Source organism: Dysidea avara, chromosome 1, assembly GCF_963678975.1.
Source record: "Dysidea avara chromosome 1, odDysAvar1.4, whole genome shotgun sequence".
Taxonomy (NCBI): domain Eukaryota; kingdom Metazoa; phylum Porifera; class Demospongiae; order Dictyoceratida; family Dysideidae; genus Dysidea; species Dysidea avara.
The window spans coordinates 28,532,403-28,548,301 of NC_089272.1; the positions used below are offsets into that span (position 1 = coordinate 28,532,403).

A 15,899-nucleotide genomic window follows, 5' to 3' on the forward strand; every position below is an offset into this window, starting at 1 on the left:
TTTGATCTGCCCACGCACCATACTAAAACCAAATTTCAAGAAAATCTGAATAGCCATTACTAAGATACAAGTTTTTGCTTTATTTATTCGCACACCAAAAGGAGTTCTAGACATCAATATCAGTTCTAATGCTAATCCAATGAAAATTTGTGGAGTTATGTCTGATTATTAGATTTAGTATCAATCTTCTGACATACCTACAGGGTAAACTGCTTGAAGGAATGAATTAAAAATCCGTTTGTAGCTAGATCGACCATCATAGAACTGCTTATTTGTGGTTTGAAAATATTATCATAAAGGCTACAATATGATGAAGATATATGTTTATACCAATGCAACATAGTATAATCATCACACAATCAAATTATGTTAACAAAAATCTGCAGTATTACTTGCCACAAGGAAAATGCCTTAAGGGATTGAGAGGCAAAATTAGTATACAAGTGGATGAATCATCATATAAAGGCTTTTCTGTGGTTTAGAAGAAATTGAATTGAAAACATTGAATTTGCTATGATATGAAAATCCACTACATACAACATATAATCCAAAACAGCCAAGCTGTAAAAACAGTGTGCGGCCCTCAGAAAGGCTATGGTGAAAAAAGATGTGAAATCCAAGGTGGCGGCCAAGAAATGGCTGTGATGGTAGGTTAATGGTAAAAATTTTAATAATGAGATTCCAGGTAAATTTTGTGAAGTGGCACAAAAATTCACCTGAATTGTCGTTATTAAAATTTTTACCATTAACCTACCATCACAGCCATTTCTTGGCCGCCACCTTGGATTTCACACCTTTTTTCACCATAGCCTTTCTGAGAGCCGCACACTTTTTTTACAGCTTGGCTGTTTTGGATTAGATTTCATTTCTTTTTGTATTTGTATACCCCAAAGCCGGCCTATGGCCAGCTTTGGGACTTTTTTAACCTATGTTTTTTATCTTTACTACAGGAAGAAGAAAAGATGAAGTAGATGTACTTTAAATATTTTATCAGTAAATGTACAAATTATATATATATATAATACATATGTGACCGGATTTGCGAAACGGGGCCTTCCACACACATCCGATTTGCCACCTTTGACAATTGATAACTTCAGATTGGAAAGAGCTATTGCCTTGAAATTTGGGCAGTGGTGATTTCTTTGCCGCTGAACTCTCCACATGATGGTTTCTTTGTAGCTGAACTCTCTACAAGGTAATTTCTTCTAGCTGATCTCTCTACAGGGAGATTTGTTTGTAGCTGAACTATCTACAAGGTAACTTCTTCTAGCTGATCTCTCTACAGGGTGATTTGTTCGTAGCTGAATTCTGTACAGGTGATTTGTTTGCAGCTGAGCTCTTTACAGAATGGTTTCTTTGTAGCTGAACTCTCTACAAAGTAACTTCTTCTAACTGATCTTTCTACAGAGTGATTTGTTTGTAGCTGAACTATCTACAAGGTAATTTCTTCTAGCTGATCTCTCTACAGGGTGATTTGTTTGTAGCTGAATTCTGTACAGGTGATTTGTTTGCAGCTGAGCTCTGTACAGAATGGTTTCTTTGTAGCTGAACTCTCTAAAAGGTAACTTCTTCTAACTTATCTTTTTACAGGGCAATTTGTTTCTGGCAGAATTTTCTACAGGGTGATTTCTTTGCAGCTGAACTCTCTACATGGTGGTTTCTTAGTAGCTGAACTCTCTACAAGGTAATTTCTTCTAGCTGATCTCTTTACAGGGAGATTTGTTTGTAGCTGAACTATCTACAAGGTAACTTCTTCTAGCTGATCTCTCTACAGGGAAATTTGTTTGTGGCAGAATTTTCTACTGGGTGATTTCTTTGCAGCTGAATTCTCTACATGGTGGTTTCTTTGTAGCTGAACTCTCTACAAGGTAACTTCTTCTAGCTGATCTCTCTACAGGGTGATTTGTTTGTAGCTGAACGATCTACAAGTTAACTTCTTCTAGCTGATCTCTCTACAGGGAGATTTGTTTGTAGCTGAACTCTCTACAGGTGATTTGTTTGAAGCTGAACTCTCTAAATGATGGTTTCTTTGTAGCTGAACTCTCTACAAGTTAACTTCTTCTAGCTGATCTCTCTACATGGTGATTTGTTTGTAGCTGAATTCTGTATAGGTGATTTGTTTGCAGCTGAGCTCTTTAAATAATGGTTTCTTTGTAGCTGAACTCTCTCAAGGTAACTTCTTCTAGCTGATGTCTTTACAGGGTCACTAGTTTGTAGCTGTATTCTCTGCATGGTGGTTTCTTTGTAACTGAACTCTCTACAAGGTAACTTTTTCTAGCTCATCTTTCTACAGGGTGATTTATTTGTAGTTGAATTCTTTACAGGTGATTTGTTTGCAGCTGAGCTCTTTAAAGAATGGTTTCTTTGTAGCTGAACTCTCTACAAGGTAACTTCTTCTAGCTGATGTCTCTACAAGGTCACTAGTTTGTAGCTGAGCTCTCTACATGGTGGTTTTTTTTGTAACTGAACTCTCTACAAGGTGACCTCTTCTAGCTGATCTTTCTACAGGGTGATTTGTTTGAAGCTGAACTCTCTACAAGGTAACTTCTTCTAGCTGATCTCTCTACAGGGAGATTTGTTTGTAGCTGAACTCTCTACATGATGGTTTCTTTGTAGCTGAACTCTCTACAAGGTAACTTCTTCTAGCTAATCTCTCTACAGGGAGATTTGTTTGTAGCTGAACTCTCTACATGATGGTTTCTTTGTAGCTGAACTCTCTGCAAGGTAACTTCTTCTATTGATCTCTCCACAGGGCGATTTATTTTAGCTGAACTCTCTACATGGTGGTTTCTTTGTAGCTGAACTCTACAAGGTGATTTTTTCTAGCTGAAGTATCTCTTTCCATAGTTGCATGAACTCCCTACAAGGTAACTTCTTCTAGCTGATCTCTCTACAGGGTGATTTGTTTGAAGCTGAACTCTCTACAAGGTAACTTCGTCTAGCTGATCTCTCTACAGGGAGATTTGTTTGTAGCTGAACTCTCTACATGATGGTTTCTTTGTAGCTGAACTCTCTACAAGGTAACTTCTTCTAGCTAATCTCTCTACAGGGAGATTTGTTTGTAGCTGAACTCTCTACATGATGGTTTCTTTGTAGCTGAACTCTCTGCAAGGTAACTTCTTCTATTGATCTCTCCACAGGGCGATTTATTTGTAGCTGAACTCTCTACATGGTGGTTTCTTTGTAGCTGAACTCTACAAGGTGATTTTTTCTAGCTGAAGTATCTCTTTCCATAGTTGCATGAACTCCCTACAAGGTAACTTCTTCTAGCTGATCTCTCTACAGGGTGATTTGTTTGAAGCTGAACTCTCTACAAGGTAACTTCGTCTAGCTGATCTCTCTACAGGGAGATTTGTTTGTAGCTGAACTCTCTACATGATGGTTTCTTTGTAGCTGAACTCTCTACAAGGTAACTTCTTCTAGCTAATCTCTCTACAGGGAGATTTGTTTGTAGCTGAACTCTCTACATGATGGTTTCTTTGTAGCTGAACTCTCTGCAAGGTAACTTCTTCTATTGATCTCTCCACAGGGCGATTTATTTGTAGCTGAACTCTCTACATGGTGGTTTCTTTGTAGCTGAACTCTACAAGGTGATTTTTTCTAGCTGAAGTATCTCTTTCCATAGTTGCATGAACTCCCTACAAGGTAACTTCTTCTAGCTGATCTCTCTACAGGGTGACTTGTGTGTAGCTGATCTCTATACAGGTTTCTTATTTCTAAATGATCTCTTGAATTCTCTTCAGGGTGACTGCTCTATTAGGACGACTGCTCTATTAGAGTATCTCGATCTCGCACTTGCCGCACCAAGTTGGATTTCGCGTTATAACTCCGTGGCTTTATGTCTGATTCTTCTACACCATTGAAGAGCCTTTCTAAGATGATTACTCCTTCTATACAGCGATTTTCAAAGCATTCGTCCTAGCGGTTTATCTGGTAGGCGTGGCAAGTAGTCGTTTTTTATTAGCTAATCTCGATTGCGTAATTGTTACACACTGTTGGTTTTTTCGTTGTATCTTCCTGGTTTTTAGCTCGATTTCTTTCAAACCACAAAAGGTTTGAGGTTCAATAGTTAACCTATTCACCCACCGATTTTCAGCTTCTTCCCATACGCGGTTTACCCTGTAGGCGTGACAACAGCTTCATGATTTAGTCAAATTACATCTGTGGTATTTAGATGATGGGACATTTATTGGTTCGAAATCTTCCTTACTGAAGCTTTTAGATTCTTTCTCAATTCATGGTCCCCGATTTGGTCTCCATTTAAATCTGTCCAAGTGCGAACTATTCTGGCCTTCTGGAGACTCTTTCTCTGAATTTCCCACCAGTATCAACCGAGCTGGTGAAGGTTTGGAGCTTTTGGGATCTCCTATTTGGGGAACTGACAAACTTTTTCGATCAGTTCTTGTTCTCTCGTTTAGCCAAGGTTACAGCTGCTCAAGACAGCATTGCAATTTTTGTAAGACCCTCATGTCGAGCTTCATTTGCTACGCAGCTGCCTTGGAAGCTGCAAGATCATTCATCTATTACGCACAGTGTCATTCTGTATATTGCACTCCTTTTTAGAACAGTTTGATTCTAATCTTAAATCTTGCCTAAGTCGCATAATACAATGTAGTCTTCCTAATGATTCTTGGTGCCAAGCCACTTTACCATTTCGCTTGGGGGATCTGGGCTTGCGCTCATCCTTTTCTTCCACTGCTGCGGCCTTTTTGGGTTCATGTAATAGTGTTCGTCTCCTGGCTTCTCATCTTCTATCCCAGGACTTTCATGATCTAGTGTTTCCAAATGAAGAACATGCTGTTGCTACCTTTGAAAGGTTTACATCTGATATCTTTATTCCCTCTGCTACCCAGCAGGACTTACATGCTCTGTTAGATCAAAATCAGTATGACCAACTATTTGCTTCTTTCAACATCCGAAACCGTGCTCGACTTACTGCCCTCTCTCACTCATCTGGTACTAGCAGTGGATGGCTCAAAGCTATTCCTCAAGTCTCCCTTGCTCTGGCTATTCCTGGTCCTGGGTTTGTTGTTGGCCTTCGTTTGTGGCTCGGAATCCCTCTATTTCCACTTTCGCCATTATGTGTGTGTCTTACTTCCATTGACCAATTTGGTGACCATCTACTAGAATGTTCTCATGGTCCTATGAGAATTCGTCACCATGATGCTCTAGTTGACATTGTTTGTCATGCTTTGTCCCAGAGTCACTCAGGAGTTTTGAAGGAACAACGTGTTTCTTATGAAGATAATTCTCGCCCAGGTGATGTGTACCACCCTGACTTTCAGCATGGTCGTCCAGCTTATTTTGATGTGTCTGTTCGTAGCACTACCCAGCCTTTTCACATTTCTTTTTCTTCTTCTTGTGCTTGGGTAGCTGCTGCAGCAGGTGAGTTAGCCAAGGACCAGAGACATCAAGATGCTGTAGAGGAGGCAGGGTGTGACTTTGTCCCACTTGTTGTAGAAACTTTTGGTTTTTGGTCACCATTTGCGCTTCAGACCCTTCGTACCATCGCTGAACGCACCACAGCCAGAAGTGGTGCATCAACCAAACAGGCTCATAAACATTTGTTACAACAACTTTCAGTTTCTTTATGGACGAACAATGCCAATATGATTTTACGGTACTGGGCTTTGCAGTGTGAGGACTCTGATTTTCCTTTCCCCAAACCCCCGTTGTAATTAATTGTGTTTGTAGTTTAGTTGTAGAGTAATTTGTATTGTAACTGTATTATAAAAATAATTGCGTACTTTTCAGGGTAAAAAAAAAAAAAAAAAACATATTGGTGTTATTTTTCGTGAATCATCGCTCATAACTCTTTGCCTGTTTATCGTATTCCAGCCAAAGTTGGTACCGAGATGTGCCTTTATATCCCCCTTCTGTGTGCCAAATTTCAAGGCAATCGGATATGGCGTTCGAGTTTTATAGCAGTTTTTGTAAGTGTGCGACAAGAAAAAGAAAAATAAGAAGAAAAAAAACGAAGAAACTGAGCCAATTTTTGAAGTCGCATATCTCGGGAACGTGCGAAGCGATTTTGCTCAAATTTGGAATGTGGAGTGCTGCAGTTGGAGGGAATGTCCACAGCAAAAATCATCTTGTTTCATCAAGGAAGCACAGAGCTACGTAAGTGCGAAAATTACATTTTCTTTCTTCCTGTCAATATACTTACGGGTGTTACGCGCCGGCTTCTTGGGCCGCACGACACACTACCGTGTGTCTTGATTTGTGGTTGAAATCCTTGAATAGTGTAGTCACCCTATTAGAGCTTTCAGTTATGTAATAGTAACAGAGGCGGATCCAGGATGGTTTCCAGATTCTGGTCAAATTAATACAGGCAATTGATTTGCAAAAGTACCAAAAGCTCAGATCAAAATACTCTAATAGAGCAGTCAACTACCTAATAGATTACCTAATAGATCCAAATTTGTAAGTTATTTAGTTTACCTCTACCAACACAGTATAATAGTCCAGATTTTTTTTATTGGGTGGGAGAGGGGGGGCATGCAGATCCCAGAATGGCAACCATGTTTGTTGTACGTATACTTCAAACTTCACATAACTCCACCTATCAACTGTTTAGCCTGCTCCTGAGATACAGTGACAGCAAAAGCAAGCAAGCTCATATTGTTCAATTAAGTAATAGTTAGACTTCAAACCACAGGGATCTAAGTAATTTAGTAACCCGATAGCCCTGTGTCATAGTGCCTTACCAAAGCGAAGGCGCTACTACAGGGCCTGAGGGTTACTAAATTACTTAGACCCCTGTGGTCTGAAGCCTACGTTATTTAGATCCTTTATGTGGTTGTAGTACCTTGACACTGTTGACAGTTGCTTGTAGCAGAGAAATGTAGCATTCATTAGTAGAAACAAGCCATTACTCCACCCGTAACTGTTGTTACGGGTTTAAATTAATTTTCAGGTGGCAATGCATTGCCAACGCTACCAGTACAGGTGCACATAATAAAATTAATATGAAAAGGATCTAAGTAAACATGAAAAGGGTATAAGTAACTTAGGCACCTCCAAATACTACCAAATTCACCACAAAAAGGGTGTGATTTGAGTTAAACGTTTTGCTTAGGATCATAATAGATGGTACATAGTACGCATCTGTATGTGCTACATTATGAAAAGGTCAAATTTTATGTACACATTAACTTAGTTATCTCATGTAGCTCATATCATGTGTAGTATTGATACCTAAAGTACATTGTGATACCCTATTTACGGTATTGTGATATGCACATTCAAGGGGTTGCACAGCTCTACCAGACCCCCTATAGATTTAAGTGTGCATTCAACAGAAAATTTGGAAACCTGTATCACAATTTCTGGAGCAACCTATCTATCCTATTAAAGCATTCAGTAATAAGTCACCATGTATAATTGTCACCCGTCACCCTGTAGTTACTATATTAGCTATTTGATAACATTGCAGTTGCCAATAAAGACTGTTTAAGTAGGCACATCATCAATCTATCTCATATTCCTATAATAAGGAAAAAGACAAGTAAATGGAATCTAATCCAAAGAGTGCAGCCCTCAAAAAGGCTATAGTGAAAAAAGATGTGAAATCCAAGGTGGCGGCCAAGAAATGGCTGTGATGGTGGGTTAACGGCAAAATTTTAATTACAAAAATTCGGGTGAATTTGCATTGCCTCCTCCACTAGGATTTGGAACCAAATTCACCTGAATTGGCATAGTTAAATTTTTGCCATTAACCCACCATCACAGCCATTTCTTGGCAGCCACTTTGAATTTCACTTCTTTTTTCACTATAGCCTTTTTGATGGCCACACTCTTTTTTTACAGCTTGGCTGTTTTAGACTAGATTTCACTGCTTTTCGTATTTGTATACCCCAAAGCAGGCCTATGGCTGGCTTTAGGGCTTCCTTCTAACTTGTTTTTTTTTTTTTGCTTTTCTGCAGGAATTGTGGAATAAAGGAAGAAATGTTGTGTACGGTTTTTTGTCTGATTAAAAATATTTGTATATTTAACAATGAAAGATAATCATACTTTAGGTAATAAGGTAACTTCTTATACATAACTGAACTGTAGCTGAAACTCCCATTGTTTGTAGCTGAACTCTTTTCAGAGTGACTTGTTTCTAGTTGAACTCTCTACATGGTGATTTGTTTCCAACACATATTTCTACAGGGTGATTTGTTTGCAGCTGATGCCTATAAGGTAACTTGTATCTAGCTGATATCTCTACAGGATGATTTGTTTGTAGCTGAACTTTCTACAGGATAGTTTCTTTGTAGCTGAACTCTCTACAAGGTAATTTCTTCTAGCTGATCTCTCTATATTGTAACTTCTTGTAGCTAATCTCTCTACTGGGTGACTCGTGTCTAGTTGTACACTCTAAAAGGTGATTTGTTTGTAGCTGAATACTCTACAGGATGATTTTTTGTAGCCAAACTCTCTACAGGATGTTTTGTTTGTAGATGAACTCTCTGCAGGGTGATTTTTTTCTTGCTGAACCCTCTCTAGGGTGATCACTTCACAGCTGAACCCTCTACAAGGTGGTTTCTTCTATCTGATCTCTCTCAGTTTGATTTGTTTGTAGCTGAATTCTCTACAAGGTGACGTTTTCTAGCTGAGCTCCCTCTTTTATTTCTAGCTGATCTCTCTACAGAGTAGTTTGTTAGTCTAGCTGAAGTCTTTACATGGTAGATTTTGGTTGTTAAACTCTCTGAATGAAGACTTGTTTGTAGCAGAACTTCTACAAAGTAAATTGTTTGTAACTGAACTCTATAGGGTGCATGACTTGTTTATAGCTGAACTCTCTTCAGTGTGACTTGTAATGTTCTGAATCACTACAACAATATATTTGTAGCTGAACTCTCTACAGGGTGACTTGCTTCTTGTTGAACTGTCTATGAGATTAACTGTTTGCAGCTGAACTCCCTACAGAATAACTTGTAATGTAATAGAATTCTATAATAGAGTAAATAAATTAGCTGAATGCTCTATTAGGGTGACTGTTCTATTAGAGTATCTCGATCTCGCATTTGCCACACGGAGTTGGGTCGGTCTGCAGTTTCAGCAGGTGTGGCTGCTACTAAGGGAGAAGAAGATAAGGATGCTCACCATGATGAGCTTGTACAGGCTGCTGGAGGTGTTTTTGTCCCCCTGGTGGTTGAGTCCTTGGGTTTGTGGTCTCCTGCTAGTCGTCCTGTCTTGCAGGATATTGCTTTGAGGACAATCACCAGAAGTGGCATTTCTCGTGGCCTAGCATACCGCCATCTGCTAGAGCAACTCTCTGTTTGTCTGTGGCGCCACAATTCCCGGACATTTTTACACCTATTTAGCCTGTTGCCTGGCAGTCCTTTGTGGGAGTTGAACTCTGTTTCATGCTTCCACCCCCTGCAGTTTGGCCAGTAGACTGCAGGGCTTTCTTGTTAAGGCCCCTGTCCGGGGGTTTTGCTGTGTGTATGCTGGCGGTCCATGCGGTGTTTTTGTAGGCCTGTGTGGGCTCTGTAGGTTTAGCTGCTTTTTCTTTTTTCTGCTTTTTAAATTAAATTAGGTTTAACTTCTAGCTAGAGATCGGGGAGGATGGGAGTGCCATTAGGGCCGGAATAAAAAAAATGTATTAAAAAAAAAAAAAAAGAGTTGGCTTTTGAACAGCAGTTTGTAATCCTATTCTTCTGTACTACTGCAAGGACTTTCTATGAAGATTATTCCAGCTATGCACCGATTTTCAGTTCATTGGCCTAGACGGTTTGTCTAGTAGTAGACATTCCAGCCCGATTTTAAAAGTTTGGAAAAATGGACTTTTTATATGCTCAATAGGTAGAATATCGATTGCCGATCTCATAAATATATAGTTTGTTGGGTTGGAATTAACTACTTTGGCATGCACAGTGCTTTAAAACTGAAAAAGGGTACATTTTTTCTCCGGGGCTCCCCATACATTTTAAAGGGGAAAATGGCACAATTGAATCAGGAAGCTATCTAGCAATCTGGACTGTTTTGAAACTGCAGTTGCTTCTAGCTGCAAGTTTGTACATATAATGAGAGTAACTTCAGATGTTATCAGATCTCAGCGATCTTTGTATGCTTTGTAGTGAGCAAATATGTTTCACCTACTGCACACTTCTCAATACAATGGTGCATACCCACAGGCAAGAGGCTATCTCAAGTAAGTAAAAACATCAAGTTAACAACTTATAAAGGTAAACAACTAAAGTGGAGGTGCCACAATGATGCAACAATACCTAAAGTGGAGCTGTGGTTTCAATTATGGCATTGTTATGCTGACTCTTTGAAGTGGTTTGTATTATTGAGCTGATGACACAGCCATCAGAAAATTGCTCTGGAGCTGAAAATCGCTAACCCGAGCAAAGTAACTACGCACTTTAAAGTAAGCACCAGTGACTACCTTCCACCCGACACTATGTTGTTTTTTTTTAATTTTAAAGTATTCTACATACATTACAAGGCTTTAAAAGATTACAAAACAACACAAAACTTATATGTAACGCGCACGACAAAACTAAGATTTTCATGATGATCAGCGTGCGGACAAACCCCATAGCGATTTTCATCTTCATTGGAGCTCGGACTACGGAGCAATCCCAAGTTAAACGCGAGTTGTTGTTTTGTGCCAGGGTTCTATTGGGAAATATACGGAGAATTTTTTAATTAGAAAATCTCGGATACTGGAATGCCTACTAGTAGGCGTAAAAACTAATACTTTTTTATTCATAAAAAATCGATCGCGTAATTGTGACACAGGTTGGGTTTTGTGTCATATCTCCATGGTCTTTATATCAATTCCTTTCAAACCACCAAAAGGCACTCCTACGATGGTTACTCCATCTACATAGCAATTTTCAACTCATTCCATGAAGCGGTTTACCCTGTAGGCGTGACAACATATCGATCTTGTTTTACGCGAATAATCGGTCATAACTCCCGAACCATTGATCAGAATTGCACCAAATGTGATACTAGGATTCGCCTTTGGACTCCCTTTTTGTGTGCCAAATTTCAAGGTAATCGGAGCACGCGTTTGCATTTTATAGCAATTTTTGCAAGTGTGCGAAAACACGAAGAAGAAAAAAATTGAAAATTTGGCAGCTCGTATCTCGGAAATGGCTGGAGTGGTTTCCTTCAAATTTGGAATGTAGACTCCCCTGGCTGGCGGGCAACTCTGTAGCAAATTTGTTTCCAATCAGCTAGGGGATCACTGAGATACAAAAGTGTGAAAATGACGTTTTCTTTCTTCCTGTCAATATACCCACGGTGTGGCGCACCAGCTTCTTGGGTCTTGATCCTTTGGGGCTTCCAGCTATACAAAGTGATGTCTATGTCAAAACAGCCAAGCTGTGAATAAAGAGTACAGCCCACCAAAATACCCAGTGTGAAAAAGTTGTAAAATCAAAGGTGGCAGCCAAGGAATACATTAGCTGGAATGATTATAGTGTTAATGCTAGAGTGGCATTATAAACATCATTGCTTTTAACTGGGTTACACTATTTTTTAACAGCTTTGTTGTTTAACAACTTGACTATTTTGGTACAAATGGAATACTACATACCTAAATGTAACCTGACTTGCAAAAAGGAGTCTTTCACAAGCATCCAATTCTACACACTTAAGAGTTCATAACTTACTGTTCAAGTATCAACTTGAAATTTTGTGCATCCATTAAGTGATGTTGGTGTTCACTACTGACTATATTTTAAATTAATTTAATAGCTTATTCCAACCTAAAGTTATGATTCACCAAAATTGGTAAATTGGATATGTATGGAAGACCCCTTTTTGCAAATCCGGTCACTAATACCATGTACCTGTACAATTACTATCAGTGAGTTTCGCAACAGCAGCATTTTCATTGATTCTGTTAGGTATTAAATAAGCAAGTAGAGAAATTTTAAACTGTATTAGAGATGAAATATCCATTAGTATACCTGCAGGTATAGGCAACCTATCCTGTTTCACTACTTTCTGTACTATTCCCTTGTTTCCCTGGCTACTTTTTATTCTTTGATCTCTAATCCAACTTAAAATTTCTAATTTTTTCTTCTACTTGTTTATAACATACTGTACTTATGAATAATGAACCAGTGCATACTGCATCAAAACAAAGAATAGCACCAGACATGCCATAAAATTAATTTTGCATCTAAACATACATCCCAACAATAAATTATTGAAAAGTGTGGTGGCCATTATGCTTCGTCTTTAGCTATATTCCTCCTGTTACACAGTGATATGAATAAAGAATGGTACGAGAAAAATCTCTGCAGTCACTACAGAAAAATATGCGAAAGGTGGCTACCACCACAGCCACAACTAGGGAAGCCCTATTGCGCTACCACAAATTGACATTTTGCATTGTCACCAAAAAGAAGTGGGACACAAGCAGAACAAATTAAAGGTGAGTCCATGATGCATGTATTGTATGTACTACGATTGGCAAAAAGGAATGTTTCAGTATAAAGTGACGTTAAACAGTGAAAAAATCCAGCCTGTACATGGCCTTATGCATCGTCGAATTATGCTTGGCTAAAGGCATCAGTTAGTTTACTCAATTAGTAGAAAATTGAGCAAAATAGGAAGTTTTTAAATTCTATAGAAACTTAAAGATTGGGGTAGTAAGAAAGCCCAAAACACTATGATCCCTAATATACTGTACTACTGTACTACCGTACTGCATGATAAGAATTTTTTTTAACCTGTAATTCAAGTGATAGGTAAAGCACTTACAATTGATATATTGATTTTTGTATGTACACATGTATTTATGTGTGTGCCTGCATGAATTTGCATACATACATATGTATGCTTGTGTGTTTATTTTATGTCATATTCATAATTTAACTGGCAAGGAATTTAATCTGGTGGATTGACAAAGTGTAGTGTACCCATGTGTCAAATAAATTGCACCAGTATCATTATGACTCCAATACTACTGCCAGTAAATAAGCAACCCATTCACCAAATCATGCTAATAGGCCTTTTTGTTAAAAGTAGTGGAATGTTGTGGTTAAACTGTGATGACATAATTGGTCTATATGATGTGGCTTCCGGAGTGCAATGTTCCTTCAATGACTAATACATTACCATTGATATTGAAGGTGTTTACACCAGTGCAGCCACCGTATATATATTGCTAACAATTTTGTATGTATGGATAAGTGTTGGCAAGTGGTGGATCGTTACTTGCAGTGCTAATTCACAAGTATATCAAGTTGAAGCCATCTTAAATTTGTTACCATGTTAGGTGAAGGCTAGCCCTGTATTATTCACTGAAACAACATGAAAGGAGAGTACTGTATACAGGTGGCCCAGCGATGTGGCTCACAAGCTACCCATGAGCTACAATAGCTTCAGATTAATGCAGCAGTGCATAGATTCGTAGCGTTGCTGCAAATTTTTACATTCTTTAGTCTCTCTAGTACACTAGTTTCTCTATACAAGAACTACCATCAAGGTTTGGGAACAGTATACTAGTCTAGCAACACCTTCATGCACCATTACTCCAGATATGTCAATCACTGTAAGACCACTATTTTTCTGTTGTTGTCATCCTTACGGTGGTGAACTATCATTAGCACTAGAATGACCACCAGTGGCTTTGTTAACTATAGCACTAAATGAAGCAATTAAGTAAATCAACAGCCGTTTATACAACTTCTGTAACTAGAAGGTGGGTTGTTGAAATGCAATGAGACAAAATTTTCCTGAGAGAGGAAGACCACATCTAACAACTAAAGAAAAAAACATGGGATGCATGTACAGTAGCATGAAAAATTGTCAGCTTTTTAAAAAATGCATTTTTGTACAGGAGACAATGGGAACCGCAAGTTCTGGTTAGCAATATCGTACTCCGGAAAAGTGAAGGAAGTAATTAATACTAATGGCATATTTTGGTTAAAATGAAAAGGCCTATTAACCACGTATGTGGTATCAAGATTATTATAATGGGGGAGGGAGAGTGTCAAACTTTGCTATACTCTGTGAAAATGAGCCTGTAAAGTCCTATGGCATTGTTCAAAGGATTTGGTGCTTTGTGTTGATTGGTGACCAATTATAAGTGAAGGTGGCGCAACTTGTGCACACACACGTACACATGCAGAAACTAAAGCTACTGAGTAAAAGAGCAATGTACTTGAGAAAGTATACAGAGGAACTTAGTATAAAGATAAAGACCCAGACAGCTAACCTGGAAAGAAAACATTAACCTGAAAAGTAAACATTACCAGGAATGTCAACACTGCCTTGGATGAATCCAGTTCCAGTTTCCATGTGCACTGTACTATGGTTATCAACCTCACATGTGACATCTTCATTTGAGATTTCATAAGGTTGCCATCCCTGCCTTGCAAAACTGATATGTCTTGATGAAGTTTCAGCCACTGTAATTGCATGCGGACCACCTGCTTTGAACTAGTAGTGTGTTAAATCTGGACTATCAACAGCAGTCAGATAAATGTAGTTCAACACTCTCTCTCCAGGGGTGGATCCAGAATTTTTAAAAAGGGGGTTCCACTCTGGAATTGCAACTTCAACCTAGCTGTAGGTTGAAGACAAATAAAAGGTCATCGCCTAGAGCTTCTGATAATAGCTGCCCCTCACCAACTTATTTATAACTGACTTATTTATAACTATTAGATTGCTACACTGCTCCTCTTAAGAATACTGTGACTGCTCTATTAGAAAATCTCAAGTAAGAGAGACTCTTTCAAAAGGGGAACCCTTTGAACCCCCCTAGATCTGCCCCTGCTCTCCCTATTACATATACGTATACTCTTGGTGTTGTACGTACATGTGTTAAGGATGCAGCAATTATGACATGTATGGACTCAGTAAAAGTAAGCTGAAAGATGTTTTACTAGAGCAAGCAATCAATGATTCATTCACACTAATTGTACTATTTCAGTAGAGCAATTAGATAAAAATTAATGACCTTATTGTAGCACCCAGCTTTACAAAAGAATAGAAGACTATATGAAATTGAAACGTCAGTATACATAATCCATAACAATGACATTATTAACCAAAGAATTTAGCATGATTTTGGGAATAATGGTATGTAAGTGTAAGAGGTGATTTTTTGACAAAAGCATAATGCTACATGTATGTGATTAGTATTTGCTAATACATTTGTACACATATTATGCAGGTAGTGTTATCTGCTTATGTTTTGTTTCTAGTATTTTTGGTATGAGCAATAATTATTATACCACAGGTCCACCTGGTACACCAATGAACATCAGAGTTAGTAACATTACTAGTACATCATTTGTTGTACAGTGGGATGAGGTGGATGATGTTCATTGGTATATTGTAAACTGGAAGGATGATGGTGGTAGTGTCAGAGAATCTACAACATCGCTGACATCACATACTATAACACAATTATCTCCTAACACAACTTATAATGTGACTGTAACTACTGGGAATATTTGTGGATCTGGTCCAGTTAGTGATATTCTCATTGTTACTACTAATGTGACTCTTTTGATTGGGCTCTTTATAACTACATGGCCATCGGTAACTCCATCAATTTTATCAACTATGATGCTCCTTACTGCTAGCAGTAGTGCACCTTGCGTGTGTATGTCAGCTCAATCACAATCTGGTAATACTGTTTACGTGTATGCTAAGTGTTATATTGTGTGTATGTTAATTTAATTTACACGCTTACAGTATATGTGACCGAAGTTTGGAAAATCACCCATATGGATGCATGAAATAATTAGAATTTTCATGTTTAGTGAGTTACTATTAAGAGGAGGGTACAGTTTAAAAAATATTTCAAGAATTTTCTTGTGTAATTTAAGGCATTGAGAATGGTTTACAATCATTAACAAGTTGATTTACATAGTAAATCATATTATTTGATCATTAAATATTTTAGATGTCAAATGTGCCCATATGGT

The 15,899-nt window shown here is 38.3% G+C and overlaps 1 protein-coding gene across 3 annotated transcripts in view; it reads left to right on the forward strand.

The window, feature by feature from the left end:
• Window positions 1–15,899, forward strand: part of LOC136260766 (uncharacterized) — a 215,166-nt gene that overhangs the window by 68,907 nt on the left and 130,360 nt on the right. For all 3 annotated transcript variants that reach the window (XM_066054642.1, XM_066054625.1, XM_066054634.1), the window contains exon 5: window positions 15,206–15,598. In XM_066054642.1, coding sequence (XP_065910714.1) covers window positions 15,206–15,598 — 393 coding nt within the window. The remainder of the gene's footprint in view (window positions 1–15,205; window positions 15,599–15,899) is intronic.